Source organism: Ambystoma mexicanum, chromosome 8 (genome assembly GCF_040938575.1).
Source record: "Ambystoma mexicanum isolate Mex_15411 chromosome 8, UKY_AmexF1_1, whole genome shotgun sequence".
NCBI lineage: Eukaryota > Metazoa > Chordata > Amphibia > Caudata > Ambystomatidae > Ambystoma > Ambystoma mexicanum.
Window position 1 is genome coordinate 903700455 of NC_090929.1, and position 21409 is coordinate 903721863.

The 21409-nt window shown below is 50.0% G+C and overlaps 1 protein-coding gene across 1 annotated transcript in view; it reads right to left on the bottom strand.

Moving 5' to 3' along the window:
• LOC138472562 (mitochondrial import inner membrane translocase subunit Tim23) overlaps positions 1-21409 on the bottom strand; it is a 540823-nt gene that overhangs the window by 162958 nt on the left and 356456 nt on the right. Inside the window, exon 5 of the mRNA XM_069610797.1 lies at positions 19419-19477. Coding sequence (XP_069466898.1) covers positions 19419-19477 — 59 coding nt within the window. The remainder of the gene's footprint in view (positions 1-19418; positions 19478-21409) is intronic.

The following is a 21409-nucleotide window of genomic DNA, read 5'->3' on the forward strand; positions in this document are numbered from 1 at the left end:
ATCAATTTTCCCTGAAGTCGAATACCTTGGTGCGCTGACTCTAAAGGGGTTTTGGTGACCTCTGGCTGTGTTGAAGTCATGTTTTCCTACCGTTTGGATCTTCATTTACTATGATGTGAGCATTTGTATTTTTCAAATACTACTCTTAGTTTATCCAAGAGGTCTAGAAATGCTGAAATGTTCGTGTTACCATTGGGAATCTGTAATGGCCACTTAAACTGTGTTCCAGTGTCTGGTTCCATTCACTTTATAGGTAATGTGCCTACCACCAGGTAGCAGTCCTACAATATAATAAAGTAGTGGTTTAAGTCTGACATTTAAGGTTTTTAAAATACACTAGGTATATTTTTACTGTGTTTTATTTCATAAAGTACTTATTTAACATGTGTGTGTAAAAATGTGTACATTTATCAGTTTACCCGCGTGGTGTGTTCTATGGATAAGGTTTGGCTTCCCCCTTTGGGGCTGGGTGCTCTGTCCTACATTACGGTTAGTAGTTGTACATTCCTCACCAAAGACATGGGCAAAAACCACCTTAACAGGAATCTGGCTATTACATTTCTTGATGTCTATGTACAATATAAGGAACAAGTTACTTACCTGTAACTGTTGTTCTCCAGCATGGGTCTGGCATGGATTCACATGCTCATGAATATTCCCCGTCGTCAGGCTGGGAATCCTCGGTAAAGAAAAAACCAGTATCAGTTTCGTTTCTGATCTGTCTTTCGTAGTAACAACCAATCACTGGTCTCTGCGTCATACTGACCACAGCCAATGACTGCCCTCTACCTAAGCACCGCCTCTGGCAGCCATCTTCAGATTTGGAAGCACGTGAAGTGGCAGTATGACCAAGTGAAGAGCCGCAGAGGGGTAGGCGGGAGGGTTCGCATGTGAATCCATGCCAGACCCATGCTGGAGAACAACAGTTACAGGTAAGTAACTTGTTCCTTCTCCAGCATGGGGTCTGGCATGGATTCACATGCTCATGAATAAAGAATACATAGCAGTACACACATGCACAACCACGGGAGGTGGCAAAGGCTCAACATTAAGCATTGCATCAAACTCAACATTAAGCATCTTACCTCCTCACCAGGCTCACCTCAGGCGAACAGGTTGCGCAGCACTGCTTGGCCGACCCTGGACTCCTCCCTGGAATCCCGATCAACGCAGTAGAACTTCGTGAAGGTGTGCGTCGACCTCCACGTAGCAGCCCTGCATATGTCCAGCAGGGGCACACCAGAAAGGAACGCCGTGGTAGCTGCGATCGCTCTGGTGGAATGGGCTCTCGGACGGCCGGGCAGCGGTCGGTTTGCCAACCGATGACAGTACATGATACAGCCAGAGAGCCATCTGGAAATGGAAGCCTTCGAGAGAGCCTTCCCCTGATTGACAGGTCCAAAGTTCACAAAGAGTTGTGACGTCTTCTGAAAACACTTTGTGCGGTCCACGTAGAACTTCAGCGCTCTAGCCACATCCAGCGAGTGCAAAGTCCTCTCAGCCGGCGACGAAGGCGACGGGAAGAATACAGGCAACACCAAGGGTTCGTTGAGATGGAAGTCCGACGGTACCTTGGGCATGAAGGAGGGGTGCGTCCTGAGCACCACCCTCGTGTCGTGAAAAGTCAAGTACGCGGCCTTGCAGGAAAGGGCCTGGATCTCTCCCACCCGTCATGCGGAGGTGATGGCCACAAGAAACGCTGTCTTCCACGACAGAAACTTCAACGGGGCCGAGTGCAGAGGCTCGAACGGAGGTCCCATGAGCTTGGTCAGCACCACGTTGAGCTCCCACGCCGGGGCCGGAGCCTTCACCGGCGGGAACGATCTGAACAGTCCCTTCATGAACTCTTTCACCAGACGATGAGACCACAAGGACGTCCGTCCCGTGGTCCTGGTGTATCGGGAGATAGCAGCCAGATGAATCTTGATGGACGCGTGTGCCAGTCCAGCTTCGGCCAGCGTCAGCAGGTACGGCAGAACTTGGGGAGCCGTAATCCGTAGAGGGTTAATCTTCTGTGCGTGGCACCAGACAGAGAACCTCTTCCATTTGTGTCCGTAGCATTTAAGAGTCGAGGATGCCCTGGCCTTTGCAAGAACCTCTCTGCAGTCGGCCGGTATGTCGTATCCTCCAAACTCTAGCGCTGCAGGAGCCAGGCCTGCAAGTTCAGCGATTTCGGGTCGTGGTGGAGGATGGCGCCTCCTTCCCTGGAGAGCAGATCCGCGTCCACCGGCAGCTTGATTGGCGGGGACGCTGACAAGTCCAGAAGGTCCGGGAACCATATCTGCCTCGGCCACGCAGGTGCGACGAGGATCATCCTGCACCGTGACCTCTTGAGCTGGTTGACGAGCCGGATTAGCAGTGGCAAAGGAGGGAACGCGTAGAGGAACAGGCCCTCCCAGGGGAACGAGAAAGTATCGCCCATGCTCCTCGCCTGGGGAAACCTGCTGGCGAACCTCCGGCACTTGGAGTTCGTTGCCGTCGCGAACAGGTCGATCTGGGGTGTGCCCCACCGTCGGAAGAGGCGATCCACTAGATCCTGCCGTAGTTCCCACTCGTGGCACGAGCGCAGCTCCCTGCTGAGTGAGTCGGCGATGGTGTTTTTTATCCCTGCCAGATGAAACGGCACCAGAAACATCCCTTGGGCGACTGCCCAATGCCACAGGTCCTGCGCCTCCTTGGACAGTGCTGGGGACCTGGTTCCGCCCTGTTTTCTGATGTAAAACATGGTGGTGGTGTTGTCGGTGAAGATCCTCACCACCTTGCCCTTGAGGGACGGAAGGAAGGACCTGAGGGCCCAAAACACTGCACGGAGCTCCAGGACGTTGATATGTAAGGATTTCTCCGTCGGGAGCCAAAGGCCCCTTGCGTGCAGATTTTCGGTGTGCGCTCCCCACCCTTCCAGGGAGGCATCCGTGGTCACTGTCTCCTGGTGGGCTGGGGTCTGGAAGTCCATGCCCGCCGTCAGATGCGCGCGGGTGTCCCACCACCGGATCGCTCGTCGGAAACTCTCGTCGAGTGTGATCCTTTCCTCGAAGCTGCCCGTCGTTTGGATCCAGCGCGCGTCCTGGAACTCCTGCAACGGGCGCATCCGGAGCCTGCACATGGGAATGAGGTAGATGCAGGAAGACATCATTCCGAGGAGGGACTTGATGGACCTCACCTTGGCCGCGTCGGCCACCAACATCCGTTGCACCTTGTCCAGGATGGTCCTGGTCCTCTCCTCCGACGGGGAGGCCAGAAGGGACACTGTGTTGAGCCTCGCTCCCAGAAACAGAGCGTCTTGCGCGGGTACCAGGTGGGATTTGGCGTAGTTCACGGAGAATCCCAGGTCCGTGAGAAGTTGGACGGTCCTTGCCGTGTGAACCACGGCGAGCTCCCTCGTCTTGGCTCGGATGAGCCAGTCGTCCAGGTAGGGGTAGACGTGGATCCCCTCGCGGCGCAGCTGCGCCGCCACCGGTGCGAGGCACTTGGTGAACACCCTGGGTGCCGACCGTAGACCGAAGGGGAGGGCTTTGAACTGGTAATGACGCCCTTGGACCACAAACCTGAGGATTTTTCGGTGCCCCTTTAGGATGGGAATATGGAAGTAGGCATCCTCCAAATCCAACGACGACAGGAAGTCTCCTTCCTCCAGCTGACCCAGGACGTGCTGGAGGGTGACCATCCGGAACTTTTGCGCCTTGATGAACTTGTTCAGACGTCACAGGTCCAGGATGGGGCGCCATCCCCCCGTCTTCTTCTTCACGAGGAAGTATCTCGAGTACACTCCGGAGCCCCGAAGCCTCTTTGGGACGAGTTCGATGGCGCCCTTCCTGAGCATCGCCTTTACCTCCAGGAGAAGTTGAGGGACGTGAAGTTCTTTCCTGGCCACGGGGGGGGGACGCGTGGACACCTTCTTTGAAACTCGAGCGCGTGGCCCCGGGCCAAGGTGTCCAGCACCCAACGGTCGGTGGAGATGGACTCCCACACGCTGACGAAGCTCGCCAGCCGGCCTCCCACCGGGGTGCTTCGGTGGGGGCCCGACCCCACGGTCGGTTCAATCCTGCTTGGACGAGGCTTTGCCGCCTTGACCTCCTTGGCGACGACGGCGGAGTCCGCCAGACTTGCCTCGTCCTCTGTAGGCCTCCTGAGACGACGAGCGGGCCGCTTGACGGTAGGTGGAGAAACCGCCGCCGGAACCTTTGGAGGCGCCCTTGCCTCCGCTGCTCCGAAAGGGCGTCCGTCGTTGCTGCAGAACTCCCAGGGCCCGGGCCGTCTCAGTGTCCGCTTTAATGGCCTGAAGGGAATCGTCCACTGTTTTGCCAAACAGGTTGTTCCCATCGAAGGGCATGTCCAGGACTCTGGTCTGAACGTCTTGACGGAAGTCCGTAGCCTTGAGCCATCCACGCCGCCTAAGGCAAACGGCGTTGCCCAACTGGCGGAACCCAGTGTCGGCGATGTCCGTCGCAACGGTAATGGCGTGGTCCGAAGCCACCTCACCTTCCTGCAGGATCTCCAGGGCCTCTGTCCTCTTGTCGTCCGGCAGGAAGTCCAGCAGGGGAGCCAGTTTGTACCAGAGCTCCCTGTCGTAGCGGGCCACGATAGCCAAGGCGTTGGCCGCTTTAATCGTCGTCGCTGCCGACGAGATGACTCTGCGTCCCATAGCGTCCAATTTCTTTCCCTCACCGTCCGGTGGGGAAGTCGATGTGGAGGCCGCACCCCCCCCCCGCTTTCTTCCTGGCCGCCGCGGAGACGACGGAGTCCGGGGTAGGCTGCGCCCGGAGGCACAGGGGGGCCGTGTCCGGGACCCGGTACTTCTTCTCGTACCGGTCTCTTCTAGCTGGCGTCGTGGAAGGGTTCTTGAGGCCCTCATCCCAAATGTCGTCCAATAGAGGCACTGAGAGGACAGTCTTCCTCTTGGCCTCGCGCCGCTGATAAAGGAAACCTTCCTTCTTCTCAGGGCAGAGTTGAAAAAGCTCGGATGCACTAGAGATCATGGAGTGGAACGATCCAATCTCGTCGGGCGGAGAAGCCCTGGTGGGAGGCGACGACGGTATATCCTCGTCGTATACCTCGTCGTCCGTACCCGTCGCTGCCGTGTCAGTCCCCGTATCATCCCCTCGGGTGGACGGGGAGGAGGGCTGGAAGGGGCGCGACGGCTGAAAAGGAGGCGGAGGGTGGATCCTTCTTTTCTTGGTAGGGGGAACACCAGAAGGTCCCGGTTCTGGGTCCCCCGACGGGAGAGGTTCCGTCGGCAACGGTAGTCTCGTCCTTATCTCTGAGCATAAGGACTGTATAGCCAACAAAATGGCCACCGAGTTGTCTCGCGGCGCTGGCAGAGGGGAATCCGACGGGCGATCAGGGGCCCCGTCGGTACCCTCGACGATGTCGTCGTCACCTGCGTCGGGATCCATCCCGACGGGTCGGTCTTCTTCCACGCGAGGCCGTGGCTTAAGACTTCGACCAGCTCCTCCTCCGAGGTTGAGGCCGAATCTACGACGACGCCCTCCCCCCCCTTTTTCTTCCCCACGGGGGATTTCACGGGGGTCCTATCGATGGGCACAAAAGATGACTCCCTCCGAGGTGGCAGGGAGACTCTGAGCCCCGAGGTCGCCACCACTGGTGCAGCCTGCACAGGCTGAGCCAGGGCCGCCGCGACAGTTTCGATAGAGGGCTTGGCCGGATGGATTAAGGCCTTCACCACCTTAGGTGTGCTCACCGCCTTATCCTTGAGGGGGGGGACACCGCCTCGCTCCCCCTCCGATGGGGCCTTCGAGCTCGACCGGGGCCTCTCCAGGAGCTTCGCCGGGTGCTCGGCCTTCCCCTTACCCGACCCAGAGCGTTGGCTCGTGGTTGATGGTGCCGGGGAGGGTGCGCCCTGCCTGGCACCCGTAGAGCCCGACCGTTCGGCGCTCCCGGTGCCAGCGGACTCGCGGTGCTTGGCCTTATGTTGGACCCCCGTCGCCGGGGCGTCCTCAAAGGACTTGGAAGACCGCTCAGATTTCTTCTTCTCGCCGGACGGGCTCTTCCCTTCTAGCCAGTTGGCGAGACGTTGATGGCGGTCCTTCATGGTCCGCTCCGACATGTTGCCGCAAAACGCACAGTCCTTCTCCACGTGCGTCTTGTCCTCATGTAGGCAGTAGGGACAAAAGGAGTGTTCGTCCTCCTTGAAGACGTTCTGCAGCTGGCATCCAGGGCAGACCCTGAACAGCTTTCCGGGCGTCGAGCTTCCCTTCTCCTGGGCCATGACCGGGCCTGAGAAACTTCTGGAGTCCTCCAAAAGCGTAGCTCGACGAATCTTCACCCTTGAGGGGCGCAGACGAATCCGACACGGGTCCCCGTTGATCGGATAGTGAGTCGGTGGAGCTTGAGGCTCTTTTGACCGAAAAAACGAAGTTTTTGAGAAAAAACGTGAAAAAATAGCACTAACGCTCGAGAGCAATAGCACGAGGATCCCAACACATGAACGTGCGGTAAAAATCTGAAGATGGCTGCCAGAGGCGGTGCTTAGGTAGAGGGCAGTCATTGGCTGTGGTCAGTATGACGCAGAGACCAGTGATTGGCTGTTACTACGAAAGACAGATCAGAAACGAAACTGATACTGGTTTTTTCTTTACCGAGGATTCCCAGCCTGACGACGGGGAATATTCATGAGCATGTGAATCCATGCCAGACCCCATGCTGGAGAAGTTGTATAACAGTTCTACTAGGAGTACCGATATAAACAGTCTAGAATAATGTCAAGGTGCAGGCCTAAATCTGTCAGTTTCTATTAAGCAACTGCTTTGTGTTTTTGTGCTTAGCAGAAATTGTAATTTACCAGATTTCAGGCTTACGGTTGCCCGTTATCCTGACTCTGATCAAACTATTAAGTTAACTGCAACTTTACTCTGGACCTCTTCAGAAATCACCATCAATTACTTACATGTTGATATACTCTAAGCAAAATCCTACAAGAACATTCAGCACAACTAGAACATTTTGATTATGACCCTAGGCACCGCAGAATTATTTTAAGTATTCTACTTAAATAACCACAGAAGCAACAAGCTACAGAGCCTCTTAGTGAAAACAGGTCTCTGAAGTTTATCCTACAAAGTTCTTAGGAAAACAACAGTACTCATCCATGCTTGCATTGTTAAAAATGCATTAACGTTGAAGAAAATTACATGGGGCTGGTCACTTTACCATGTAGACCCAAAGACATCTGGGCACCATTAAGATCTTACCTTGAAACTACGTCTTCACACTCAGGAGTCGGAGAACGATTGAATCATATGAGGACACTCTTACATCGAAAGTCCAATATGTTAAAACATTTTTTGTTTTGTACTATTGTTAAAATCGTACTGTCATGCTATAAAATAGGAATGGTTGGTAGGAAACCAATATTTATGTTGTATATAAAATGCATTATTGGAAGGTTGAAGCGACTGATGTGACTTGCAAACCAAAAGGAAGTTTTTTTAAAAAAAATGCATTAATGTTCAGGGCAACATTTCATCAGCCATCTACAATAGAATCTATACTATTGTAAGCAAAGGCCACTTGAGATTCATTCAATGTGGTCTACGCTAATCACTGCCTAGGTCGTCTAGACTAAATGTTAGCCAGCCTTCTTGAGAAGCCAAGACACTAACAAACCTTCAAACATTTGAGGAACTCCAGTCAAGAGACAGTACTGCACAAGTAACAGTTCAGATATTGCAAGGTATACACAGACCACCGAGTGGAGGCAATGTGGGATAGATTCTGGCATTAGTGGTTGACCTTGTGTTCGAAGGCTTGGCATATTAGAAGTATTTTGTATTGCTTTGAGGTGCAGCTAAGGTGATCTAGGTTTAACATAACTTCTAGCTGAAGAATTGTCCTTTAGCAAGTCACACAGGCCATCTTATTCAATTGTTGGCACATGGTGAATGTAAAATGTTGATGATTTATTTCTCTGCAGAGTGGAAGGCCTACCTGCCAGGGCCTTATTCTCAGCATAACTCAATAACAAAAATAACAAACACCAGGAAGATGTCAGGTACCAGTTCAGACTGTCTTCCATCTACACAGGCAAGGGCACCTTTTCGCAGTTTGTGCTTGTGGCCCCTCCAGGCTTGCTATACATAAGCTACCCCTGATCTGTATTGTACACTACCCCAGAAGCCCTTCCTGCAGTTCCCTTACCCCAGTGTTAGACACAGGCCTTAATCAACTAATTGCCAGCCCAGCGAGGCTAGTGCTCTCAGACACCAAAGGAGAGGCTGCAAGCTGCCCCGAGGAGTACTCAATCCCTATGGTGAAAATGGGGAGAAATGGCGCTGCCATGAAAGGCATCAAAAGGATTGGATGGCAAATCTACACCCCAGACAACTGGAGATACTCACAACACACATGGATTGCATTACACCTTGCACCCTAGAGGCTTGTGTGGTGGGCCAGATGCGGCGTCAGACTCTTAAGGACACTCTAATTCACTTTTATTAAAATAAGAAAAAAGCCCACCTTTCCCCATTTCTAGAGGAAGTTCCCAGACTACCTTAAGGAACTTAAAAAGGTGCTAGTCTTTGGTCAGGAAGTCACAAAGAAAGAAAAGTCCTCTGTCCAAATCCAATTCTACCCGACCCTACCATTAAGATTGTCTTGATTATCCTAGTGTGCCAATATCTTCCAACTGTCTGTTATATCAATGTCTATTCCTTGGATTGCTGGTCTAGCACAATTTTCTGTAATAGTCTCTTTATCCCTTGGATGAACTAGTAGCTCTTCTACAACAGTAGGGTTATGTACTCTACGCAGTGATGCATCTGACAATTTTCCTTGGGATACTTTCTCACTACCTTGGAGATTTTTAGACGCCTCAATCAATTGATCCAGGATTTCACAGTTTGGCTGTGGTTTCTTCCCACTTGATATTTCCCTTATCCTGGGTTCTCACTATGTAACTTTCTTATTTACTTGACAGTCTTGTCTGTCCTTTATTACAATATTTAGTTTGTCCCAGTTTCTCCCCCTTTCATCTGGTTGTGCTCATTCATTTCCCATCTTTATCAGGTATTTGTTCTGAGTCTTCATAGTCTTCCCACACAGGTTTATTCAGTCTCCTCTATCAGCTTTACACAGTGCCAATTACACAGGTTTATATTAAGTAACACGAGAGTACTGGAACAAGTTTCTTTTGTATTCAGCTGCGCTGGTGGCCTCCCGCTTCTCCCGTTCTTGCTGTTACCTCTATGTTGAGGAACGTTGCGGGCCACGGCATTTAATCAGGGATCCCCTTAAATACTGCCTTTCTCGTTACTTTGCTTCAGCATGCTCCCATTTTCTGCTTCCCTTCGGCCATATATGGAGACAGTTGGTGGGAAGCTGTTCACGTTCCCAGTTGCCTTCTCGTTCTGGGTTGTCGTTTGTCTCCTGTTCACGGCTTCCCATTTGTTAGGCAGATTTTCGTGCTCCCAGTTAACATCTCTGATGGTATCGGTGGGGTGGGGTCCTGCCCACAATGATATGGATGTGGACTTGCCACCACCTGACAGGGGTCTGTTTTCCTGTTTCACAAAGGCTCCTCCATTGTGGAGTACGCCAGGCCTCCAGTGTCTTACTCTGCAGCTCTTCGAAAGTCATGGGCTGCGCGGCACATTGCAGGTGGTCCTCTCCAAGGTGTGCTCACGTCATGGGGTTTCCCCAGCCTAGGATACTCTTTGCATCTCTATCTTCCTCCCCTCGTCCCGGTTAAGCAAGCATCTTCTATTAAGGAGACATTCTCCTTTCCTTCTCCGGGCTGGTTGGTTCCAGCATTACCTCCAGCCAAACATGCAGATGTTAAATTAGTCTTCGCAGCAGATAGTCCCATGTATGCTACTATGCTGTGCGGCTTGGGGAGTTCCTCAAACGAACAGTAGTCCTTGTCCCCTAAGGGGGATTCTCCCAGTGAGGTTCAACTTTCCCAGACCCCTAGGGAGAAGTCTTGTGGAGCAGGCTCGCTTCCATAGCCTCAAAGGGGGTGAAGACACATCCCCTATGATGTGCAGTTTTGGGGGGTGATGGGTGGGTGGGAGTGAATATTAAGGGCTATTTTAGAAGAATATTAACTTAATTGTGCTTGCTGCTAGACTCTGTGCCTGCTAGTTTTCACTTTGATATAGTTGTGGAAGGGACTTGATAATTAATAGTTTTGGGGTTCAGAACAGAGGCTGCCTTTTGATTCAGTCCATCCCAGCGCAATTCCAGAGCCATGGGTAGGTGGGCCGGAGTAGTATCTGTGGCACACCAATTCCTACTACATGGCCTTCTGGATCGATCTTCACTCTCGCAGACCCCATGGCAGATAACTGCAAGCTTTGGCTCTCCAGATGTTTTGCACTACAACTCCCATCAGCTTTAGCCAGCATAGTACATAGTGAGGAATCATGGGAGTCTCAATTCAAAACATCTAGAAACCCTACATGTTGCAGACTCCTGCCACTATGGCTGAATGATTAACTTATACTCGTGTTTAATTCATTCCTTGACTGGTCACCATATGGTTCTACTCACAGCTTCAATAGGTCTTTCACTGAATGGGTTGAATTTTTTATATGTTTTAACTAGTCATTGCCGAACTGGTTTTCTTGCAGTACATTTTCTTTCCCTTCCCTGTCCCATATTACCCCATCCCCGTTTCCTTCTACTGACCCCCTCCACTACTTCGGATACATGTCCTTTTATACCCCTTTGCTCTTTTCCCTTTAACAGTTATCTGTCCCTTTATCCTCATCTCTTCCCCTTTGCCTCCCCTATTTCACGTTCTCTTTATTTACCTTATTATAGTTGTTTCATACAATGAACTTCTTATGGGTCGGTTTAATTTTGCACAATGGGAATTTTATCTTTAAATGCTCAAAATTACTATTCTGTTAGCCAGTCTGCTTTCTGTTTTAATTGACTCAACGCAATCAGTTGTCCTTACACTTTGTGGCAGAGGGCAGTTGGACTTGTACTCTGTCCCTTTAGAAGTAATTCTAAATCCAATTAGAATATCAAAACACCATGACGCAACCTGAAAAGTAATGAGTAAAGCCCACGAAATACTGTCCACCAAGAAGGAATGAAGTACTTGTAAATGGATGGGAAGCAATGGTTCAGCTGCCCTGTGCCACTAACAAAAAAGTGGCAATTAAGGGTAAGGACAACTAAACGAGTCAAGAGTGTCAAAGAAGGTAGATCTAGATCATATATTGCTCATAATAACGGTTTGCATATAAAACAATGGCAACACAAAGGTGATGGCTCTAAGGGTTTGACTCAACCACTAGCACAGCTCATGACAACCTTCCAGACCTTTGGTTTTCAGCCTCAAGTCATTACAGAAGGGGAAACCCATATGCAAATCTGGCTTGGTGCCACCCCAAAAAGGGCAGTGCAGCCTGCACTGCTAGGTCACATACCTTCTGCATGACACCACAAGCATCCCCAGACATGTTTTGCCTCCTTGGGCGACAGTGAGGAGTAGCCTGTATCTCTAGGCCCAGCAGTGTCATACCTGTCCCACTCTGACTAAAGCAAAACAAAGAGGTGATGGCTGGAAGAATCCAAATTCTTCTAAAGATGCTTGTAGATCACACAAAATTTCCCCTTTTCTCCAGCCTGGACCTTTGTACAAACACCTCATGTGTACGTTGAATGTTTCCTACAAGATCTTTTTCCATGTAACCGATTGAATCAACGTGAAAAAAGGATATACACAGTTGTGCAAAGTAATACTAAAAGCACCATCTAACAATGCTCAAACTTCCAGGATCACCAAAAGTATACATTTTAAGGTAACGACAACTCAAACAGAAGAGTGATAGGATAGTGCTAGAAGTACAATTAAACAAGTGACCTACTGAGCGGCACACCTAGAAAACAAAATGAGATTGACTCTAAAAGAAAGAATCATGTGCAGAGGCATACATGTAAATTCACGTCGCAACAGAATGAGGCTGCGCCACACATCTTGGAAAATAAATCCATTATATGGACCACCACTCTGGATGACTAACCACTTTCGGGACTGGTTTGATGACCAGTCTAGGTCTTGTAAAGTTAAAGTTGTCTCCCAAGGGCTCTACAGATCGGAGCACCCGATTAAAAGGATCGATCAAAAATACTCATCCAAATTGAGAACCTAGATGTTAAAGAGAAGGATATCCACTCTCCCAAAGAAGCCCACAGTGAATAAATACCCAGCCCGTGTATCACTCTTCAGAAGTCTAACATTCCGTGAAGGATGAATCCAGGTCAATACTCCAGGTGTGCAGTTGGAGAAAGCAGAGAACAGTTGGTGCCCTAGGTTTGGGCAAAGGAGTTTATCACTTCGAGTTACATGAGTTTCCTCTAGAAATTGACACGTTGTGACGTGCTATATGGAACAGCACCTTTCTGATCCCATACATTCCAGATTGCACAATTATCCATGATAGTTTAGACTACAAAGGGTCCAGCTACTCGCATCTCCAACATCCGATTAAGTAATCAGTCACCCCATGTATTAACATAGCAATTCATACCATGCCATGGGGTAACTGGGAGTCATTGACCCAGTATTAACCACTCAATTTAGATTCCATATACTAACAAATAACCAAACGTGACAAATTACAACAGTCATCAAGGCAATATATAATCATGAAACAGCTAGTAAACAGCCCCAGAATATAAAACCTGCAAAGTCAGACATGGGTGTCAAACATATTAAACGGTGGTCTTCATTCTTTTTTTCCTTTTTTTACTATATTGATTTATGTAGTAGTGGAAGCAGAAGATGCAGGTGCAGTGGGCTCCTTTGAATGGTTACCTACCAATGAGCTAGCCTCTTCAGGTGGTGGTAAAAAATAAATTCACTTTGCAATCCATCACCACCTGCAACCATATTAGATTATAGCATGGAGCCTTGCAGGCGGTGTTCACACAAAACACTGGATGCTGCTGAGTAATAGCCTCAAACCCTGGATAGCCAGCATACAATCCAGATAGATTACAAGTGATGACGCTTGTATTGCAAAGTTCCTTTCTAAAGGGCCATCTTGAGGATGGAACTTTGTGGTTGTACATCATTTTAGAAATTATTTGCCAGAATGGGTGTTCCTGGGACCAGCCTAGACGCCAGGGATCCAAGTGTGTGCTCAACTACAAAGAATAGAGAGGTGTAGTTTACCACAGAGCACAACCAGCAGGATGTGCACAAAGGCTGCTGTATTAAATTGACCTAGCGATCCCACAAATCTAGCTATTTTTATATCAGCATATTGTAACTGGTCCACCATGTCTTCATATTTAGGGTGGATCGATCTAATTGAAGCCTGCAAACACTATTAGGGGCATCACAGCGTTGTGGGGACCCTTCAGTTCCAACACGGTAAACTCTACAGTCAGCCGGGATCCATACCCATCTAAGTGGAACTAGAACCGGTTTAACTTCCAGAAGACTCCATTTGTCAACCGAATCCTTATAAGTCATTTGTGACATCCACAATCATCGCTGGTGGAACCAAAGAGGAGTACTAGGACACACTAGAGCCCACAGCATAAATCCATGTGTGCAATTGTGACCCCCATCTTTGAAAGGCCAGCACGGTCCCCAATTTCACCTCCTGCCAGACACCTCAACATATAAAATGGACAGATGAATAGATTGCGTTAGATGTCAAATATATTACAGCATATACATTAACCCACTTAAACTTGTTAGAAGCTAGGATTAGAAGTCATAAATTGCTATTAAGCTGGGTGCCAGTACAGCATTCTTGGAGATGGTTTCCGTTAGATGGATTGACATTACTAATACAACAGAATAGCTTAATTGGCCAATAACCAGCATAGAATATGTGCAGACCAGTGTCAAGATTGAATCACTGACTGGTTAGACTATAGATGACAAGATTACATGTAAAATAGTAGGATAAAACACTACAAAGTGATTAACATTTACTGCAGAAGATCTCCAGCGTACAAAGATTTTGCAACTACCATGGAATTGTATTTAGAATTAGTGTGTGCTTTCAGACTAGTACCGGAATGCCAAGGGCTCTACAATGATACTCTTGAAAACGTCCAGCACAGTGTTCAGTTGTCTCCAGAACAATGATTGCAACTAGAAGAACAAGTTACTTCCTTACCTGGTAACGTTCTTTCGATGGGATGGTCCAACGACGTATTCCATATCTATGACATGTAATCACCACAGCTGTGCTGCTTCGGAAACTTTTTTCAGCGTCTGCGTCTTGCGTCGATGACGTCGATGCGCCGTCGAGGGCCTCCTCCGACGTCCGACGTCATCCGATGTGATAAGTAGGACGCACGTAGCCTCAGTTGTAGTTTTTTCCCCCAGAACGTGTGACACTAGTCAACTGCCAGTCAGACACAAAGCCTTGCGGAACGTAAGCTGCAATCGCAAAAGAAATTCTGCAGCGGGGAAGGCAGGGCGGGAGCGATATGGAATACGTCGTCGGACCATCCCATCGAAAGAACGTTACCAGGTAAGGAAGTAACTTGTTCTTCGAGGGGATTGGGTCCTCCGACGTATTCCATATCTATGACAGACTCCCAAAGCAGTACCAGAGCAAGGAGGAGGGAAAGAATTTAGAATCAAGATTTAGAATAGCCAATCAAATAGCAGAGCAAAGGACCGCCTTGCCAAAGGCCCGATCCTGTGCTCGGATGGAATCGAGGGAATAGTGACGTACAAATGTATGTACTGAAGCCCAGGTGGCTGCATCACAGATGTTGCGAACAGGAACACCCCTCTGCAGGGCAGTAGACGCAGCCATACCCCTGGTAGAATGGGCCCGCAAGCCAGCAGGTGGGTCCTTACCCGCCAAGCGGTAGCACTCCGAGATGGCCAAAATAATCCAGCGAGACAAAGTCTGTTTCGTCACAGCTTGCCCCAAACGCTTTCCAGCGTAACCAATAAAGAGTTGATCGTCCACTCTGACCCGGGACATGCGTGAAACATAAAAGCTTAAAGCTCTCCTAGGATCAAGCCTATGGAGCCTCTCCTCTTCCTTACCAGGATGCGGAGGAGGATAGAATGCCGGAAGAACAACCTTCTGGGCCAAATGAAATTCCGTCACTACCTTCGGAAGAAAAGAAGGACGAACTCTAAGGACAACCCTGTCCTTGTGAAATACAGTGAAGGGAGGCTTAACTGAAAGTGCCTGTAACTCACTCACTCTGCGAGCGGAAGTAACCGCAACTAAAAACACAGTTTTCAGAGTTAACAGCCTCAAAGGGCAAGAATGTAAAGGCTCAAACGGAGCACCCATTAGAAACTTAAGAACAAGGTTTAAATCCCAACCGGGCACCAGGAAAGGTGACGGAGGAAACACATTAGTGAGCCCTTTCAGAAACTGAAATTAAAGGGATTTTAAAGTAAGAACACTCTTCAGACGAGCGCTTAAAGATGGACAGCGCCGCCATATGATATGGAGTCTGGACTCCGACGGAGACCAATGACCGCTGACTGTCAGCCCGTTGGCATGAGCTCCCCATCCCGTGAGGGATGCATCCGTCACGATCGTCACCTCCGGCCAGGGAAGCCAAAATGGAGCCCCCTTCATCAAGTTGCCTTAGACGGCCCACCACAGAAGATCCCGGGCGACCGAGGGCGGCACCTGAACCGGGTCCGACATCCTGCCGGAGGACTGCGACCATTGCGTCTTGAGTGCCCACTGCAAAGATCTCATCCGCAGGCGAGCCTCTGGCACCAGAAGAATGCAGGATGCCATGAGGCCGAGCAACCTCAAGAACTCGAACGCAGGGAGCGTCTGGGCATGCTGAAACTTGTGCACCATCTGCTGAATGTGAAGAGCCCTCACCTGGGGAGGAAAACACTGCCCCAGGGAAGTGTCGAGCACCGCTCCAATGTACTGGAGCCGCTGTGTTGGCGTCAAATGGGACTTCTTTAAATTGAGGGAGAAGCCCAGCCTGTGAAGGGAGCGGCAGGTGACGGACAGATGATCCAGGACTTGCTCGGGAGAGCTCCCCCTGATCAACCAATCGTCCAGGTAGGGGTAGACGTGAATCCCCCCTTGCCTGAGATGCGCTGCCACCACCACGAGCTTGGTGAAAACCCTCGGGGCGGAGGTCAATCCGAACGGCAGGACCCGAAACTGAAAGTGCAAGTCGCCAACCGCGAACCTCAGGTACTTCTTGTGCTTGGGATGGATCGGCACATGGAAGTAAGCATCCTTGAGGTCGAGTGACACCAACCAGTCCTGAAGCTGAAGGGCCTGGAGGACTTGAGAGAGAGTAACCATCTTGAACTTGTCCTTCCTGAGGAGTTTGTTCAAACCGCGCAAGTCCATGATGGGTCTCAATCCCCCGTCTTTCTTCGAAATCAAAAAAATAAGGGGAATACCATCCCTTGTTCCTCTCCGCTACAGGCACCAGTTCTATGGCGCCTTTCTCCAGCAGGGCTCGAATTTCCTGTGCAAGGAGCGGATCCGGACTCTGCAAAGAGAGGTTCCCCGGTGGATTGTCGCGAGGCCTGTGCCGAAAGGGAAGACAGTAGCCGTGGGTTATGATCTCCAGAACCCACACATCTGAAGTAATGGCTTGCCACTCTACAAGATGCTGCGCCAGCCTTCCCCCAACCGGCGAACCATGGGACATGGCCTCACGACTGAGTGGGAGCGGCTGCGGCGTTACCTGAGGGCAAAGAGGCAACTGCCCGAGCGGCCTTGGCACCACGGGAACCCTGTCGTCCACCTCTGGTACCCCTGCGATGGCCTCTTTGACTGCCAGCTCCTCTCGCTTTACTGAAGGATGAGTAATAGCGAAAGGAACCACCCCTCCACTGCTGTCCCCTAGGACGAAAAGGCGGAGGTTGGCGAACTGCAGCGCCCAACGACTTCGCTGCAGCTTTAGAGGTCTGCAACCTCTCAAGGCTCTCGTCAGCCTTGCTGCCAAAAAGGTGTTCACCGTCAAAGGGCATGTTGAGGAGCCGGGACTGCACATCAGGAGCAAACCCCGACTTCCGCAACCACGCAAACCTGCGTATCACGGTGCTCGCCGCCATGGACCTACTGACGCATTCAGCTAAATCCAAACCCGACTGAACGGACTCACACATGGCATTCCTTACCATCCTGGACCATAGCATGGAAACCATCCTGTTCGTCCCCTTCGGGAATATGTTCAGCCGCCAACGCAACACAGTTCCACAGAGTGTGTGTGAAACGAGACAAGGCACAAATGGAGTTGGCCGCCTGAAGTGCCATACCACCAGAAGAAAACACTTTCTTCGCCCAGCCATCAAAACGTTTGTCGTCCCTATCAGGAGGGATGGTAGGGTAAGACGCCTGCTTTGCCGGGGCCGTGGCCGCCTGCACCACCAGACTCTCCGGAGTGGGGTGCCTGGTCAAGTAGCAGGGGTCGCTACTGGCTGGACAGTATTTTCGCGACAAGGATCTGCCCACCGCCGGGAGACTCTCCGGAGCAGTCCAAGCCGACGCCACCCTTCTCTGTAAAGCCATATGGAACGGCAGTACCGGGTCCGTTGGGGGACCAACATCAAGGATGTCCGTCAGATCATCCTGCACAAACTCCCCTGGGGGAGCAGACCATCCCAAGTACTCAGCAACCCTAGCCATAAGGCGCCGGTACGAGGAATCGGCATGAGAGCCAGGCTCAGGCCTACAAAACTCCACCTCCGGAGAGGTGTCCAGTCCACTGGCATCATGCAGTGACTGTCTCAAATCGTCAAACTGACTATGGCCCGAGACAATTTCATCTGGAACCTGACTAGGAACCAGGCCATCAGAATCCTCATCCGCCTCTGAAATATAGTCCAGGTGGCGAAAAGAAGGCACCCGAGAGTGCTTGCTCTTAACCAGAGCCTTCCTAGGGGGGTTCTCTCGTGCCACGGGGTACCTCCGACACGAAAGGCGTCGAGCGAATCGGCGCCGGCGTCGAGAGGATCGGCGCCGAGGAAATCGGCGTCGACGTCAGACGCAGCGCCTCCAGCATCGGCGGCGTCGACACAGCCCTCGAGGCCGGAGCCCCGAGCGTGTCCCTCGACGACCCGAGCGTCGACGGCCTCGACGACTTCCTCGAAGCCGGAGCCTCGAGAAAGCCTGTCGACGCCCTCGACGCCTCAGACGTCGATGTCTTCCTCGAAGACTTCACAGGTGCACACGGTCTCGAACGCGTCGAGGACCGGGACCTGGAACGGGTACGGTAAGAACGAGTCTCCTTGTCCGGACGGGACCTCTCCCGTGACTCGTGCCGACCACTCATGCGAGCGGTGTCTCTCGACCTCACACGACCGACCCCACTCGGGGGCGCGGACGGCTTAGTACCCTGCGACTCAAGAATCGCCAGCATTTTCTTCCCGAAGGAAGCCCATTCCTCCGGCGTCGCACGGCTGGTGGGGTAAGCGACGTGCCGGGCAGAGTCCTCCGAGGAGGACCTGGAAGACGACTGGTGTCGGCGCTTCAGAGAACGCCTCGAAGAGGCTGAGGAGTGGCGAGACCGACTCCTAGAAGGAGACCCACGAGACTTCCGACGATGACGCGGAGAGTCACCCCTCGAATCATCCGTCGAAAGCCCCGCAGACTTCGACTTCCTGGGCTTGGACACCCGACCTACCGACAATTTCTTCTTACGCTCTCGTAAGGCTTTGGACGTGAGCGACTGGCAGTCGATAGTCATCCGTGTCGTGGGCCTCCCCGAGGCACCAGAGGCAGGCGTAGTGCGAGTCCGTCACCGACATCTTGGACCCACACTCCCCGCACTTCTTGAAACCCGGACGCGGGGTCAAAGACGAAGTAGAAGACATCTTCACACGAAGGATTTGAAACGAACAGGTTCGAAGAACCGAGAATAACAGAACTCCAAAGAGTCGAGGCGTGAACCGAGAATCACGAAGCAACACGTTCGCGGAAAAAACGGAACTGAGGCTACGGGCGTCGTGCGTCCTACTTATCACATCGGATGACGTCGGAGGAGGCCCTCGACGACGGCGCATCGACGTCATCGACGCAGGAAAAAGTTTCCGAAGCAGCACAGCTGTGGTGATTACATGTCATAGATATGGAATACGTCGGCGGACCCAATCCCCTCGAAGCACTTCCTTCTACAGTCAGGCTAACTGCAATGCACACTACTTCTAGAACCTAGACAACTGGGTGGCTATATTCTATGCCAATAACTTTAGTTCTAAGGTGACAAACTGTGCATACAAATGTATCGCAACCAAGGCAGCTCTACCCACCTTCATGCTTTGGCAAATATTTAATGAAGGTTGGACAAGTGAGACATTGGTAATGTATGCTCATCTAACAACTACCTGGTACGCCTTACTGTTCCCATACCCACACAATCTACAACATTTTCCCCCGCACCACCTCCTGCCCCCCAAATCGCAGAACCATCAAGGACTTTGTATGAAAACAAGCACACTAGTAAGGAGAAATTACAATGCTACTTACCCAGAGACCCCAAAGTGTTGGCCCACAATGCCCCTTGCCTCGTCACCATGTTCAGAATCCTACAAAAAACAAATATAACCAGTCAATATTTATACACAAAAAATTACCAATAATAAGTGTTTTGCTTCTTTGAGAATACAAATGCTGAGGTGTTTAAGCTTGCAATTTATGCACACTAAAGGGACACTGTGTAATAACCAATGTTTTGGTAAAATGAACAAGCAAACGGTCTTTGCACCCTAAAGTCAACAGACCCTACTTCTATTGCGCTAGCCCTATAGTGTTTTTACCAAATCTGTGTGGTGAATGATAACCGGGACAGGAGTAGACATGTGCTGCATTTGTGTGCTTCTACGGCATCTCATGCTTTGGGTAGACCGTGTTTGTGTGGGGGGGCAAAGTTGTTATATGGGACAACTGTATTCCCTGCACACAACTAGAATTCAATCACATATTAGAATCTTAGCCACTGGCTCACGAATCAAGATGTACACTATGTGGATCAAAACAAAAGGAATTACCAAAAAATAAACTAAACCATGCTTCAAGAAAAGGAACACTACCACTTAAGCCACTCCACAGACCATTTTTACTTATAATAAAATGTGCTCTGTACTGCAGAAGGTATACCAATCTCTGCTGACACAGGAAAAAAAATAAATCAGAAAGCACTCTTCTCAGTGAACTGAGAACAGTTATGGGCGGTTACTGTATTTGTGCAATTGCAGATTTCAGTGTGCTGACTCCGCAAACCATAGGGATATGTGGCCTTAACAGTAAGCCACTTTTAAAAAAGGGGTATGTTAAACAGTGTCAGCAATTTCACAAACCACAAGACTAACAAAACACCAGATGAGGGGAAGTCAACTGAAACAGCAACCATTACTAGATAACAGTGGTGTCACAGGACAAACCGTTGGATTTTAAAAAATTCAACCGCTGCATAAAAACATTTTCCTTAGACATATCAGCTAACTATTGAAATTACAAACGTACTGCCCAATATAGTCACAAGATATGGAAACAAGGCCACATATCCATATAATTTCACAAGGCTGCGGTTTTACGGGCCGATTTTCACACTGCCCTGCATTATGCCATTAGAGAAACTAACAGCTTCTCGCTTTTCAGTGGATGCTTGACTGTGCTCTAAAGCTTTATGTAAACGCACGTTCCAATTTTAGATTTCCACAAAAACAAAAAGGAGGCGAAGAGGTTTACCCTCAAGGCCAGAACAATTGAAAAGTAGCTTTATTAAAAAAAAGTAATAAATACAAGTAATTTCAAACATGGCTGGGACAGATGGACGCACAAACACCCACATGCTCCGTTAATTACAACCGCCCCGCAGTATAGCCAAGGAAACAATGCTCACAAATTTAGATACTTAAAAGATGCTGTTCTATTTTATATGCACATTAGGTATCCAGAGCATCTCCCTTATTTCTACAACATACAAAGCAGGTGCAAGAACTTCCCCCAAATGGCTCCTCAGTACCTTTCCATTTAGCAATCCACGTACTACTTAATCCCCCATAATACCCCGTAGGGGGTCGAGGCTCGAGGGAAGGAAGAAAATAAGTACTACAAATAGGACCATAGAAAATACTTTTAATATATTATTTTTGAGTCGACATATGTCCAAAGAGCCGTCAAACTGTTTAGGCAAACCCTGCCCCTACTAAGTTCAGCATTGTACGTGTGTGCTTTTGCGCTTTTATATTTACCAGTTTTCTTATTAACTTTTGCCTTTCGAACGTATGTTCAGTCCCCATCAACGTGAAAAACTCCCTTACTATTGCAATCCTGGGTAGAACAGGGGACAGGGTCATCAAACCTTGTGGTATGTAAACCGTACCAAGAAACGTCTATCATACAGCTACACTGCCTTCATTAGATACTACTACTGTATTTCAAAATCCCTTTGCAATCAACAGCACAGCTTCCACTCAAACAGCATTAGCTTAGTGGGCAGCATATGAACCTATGCA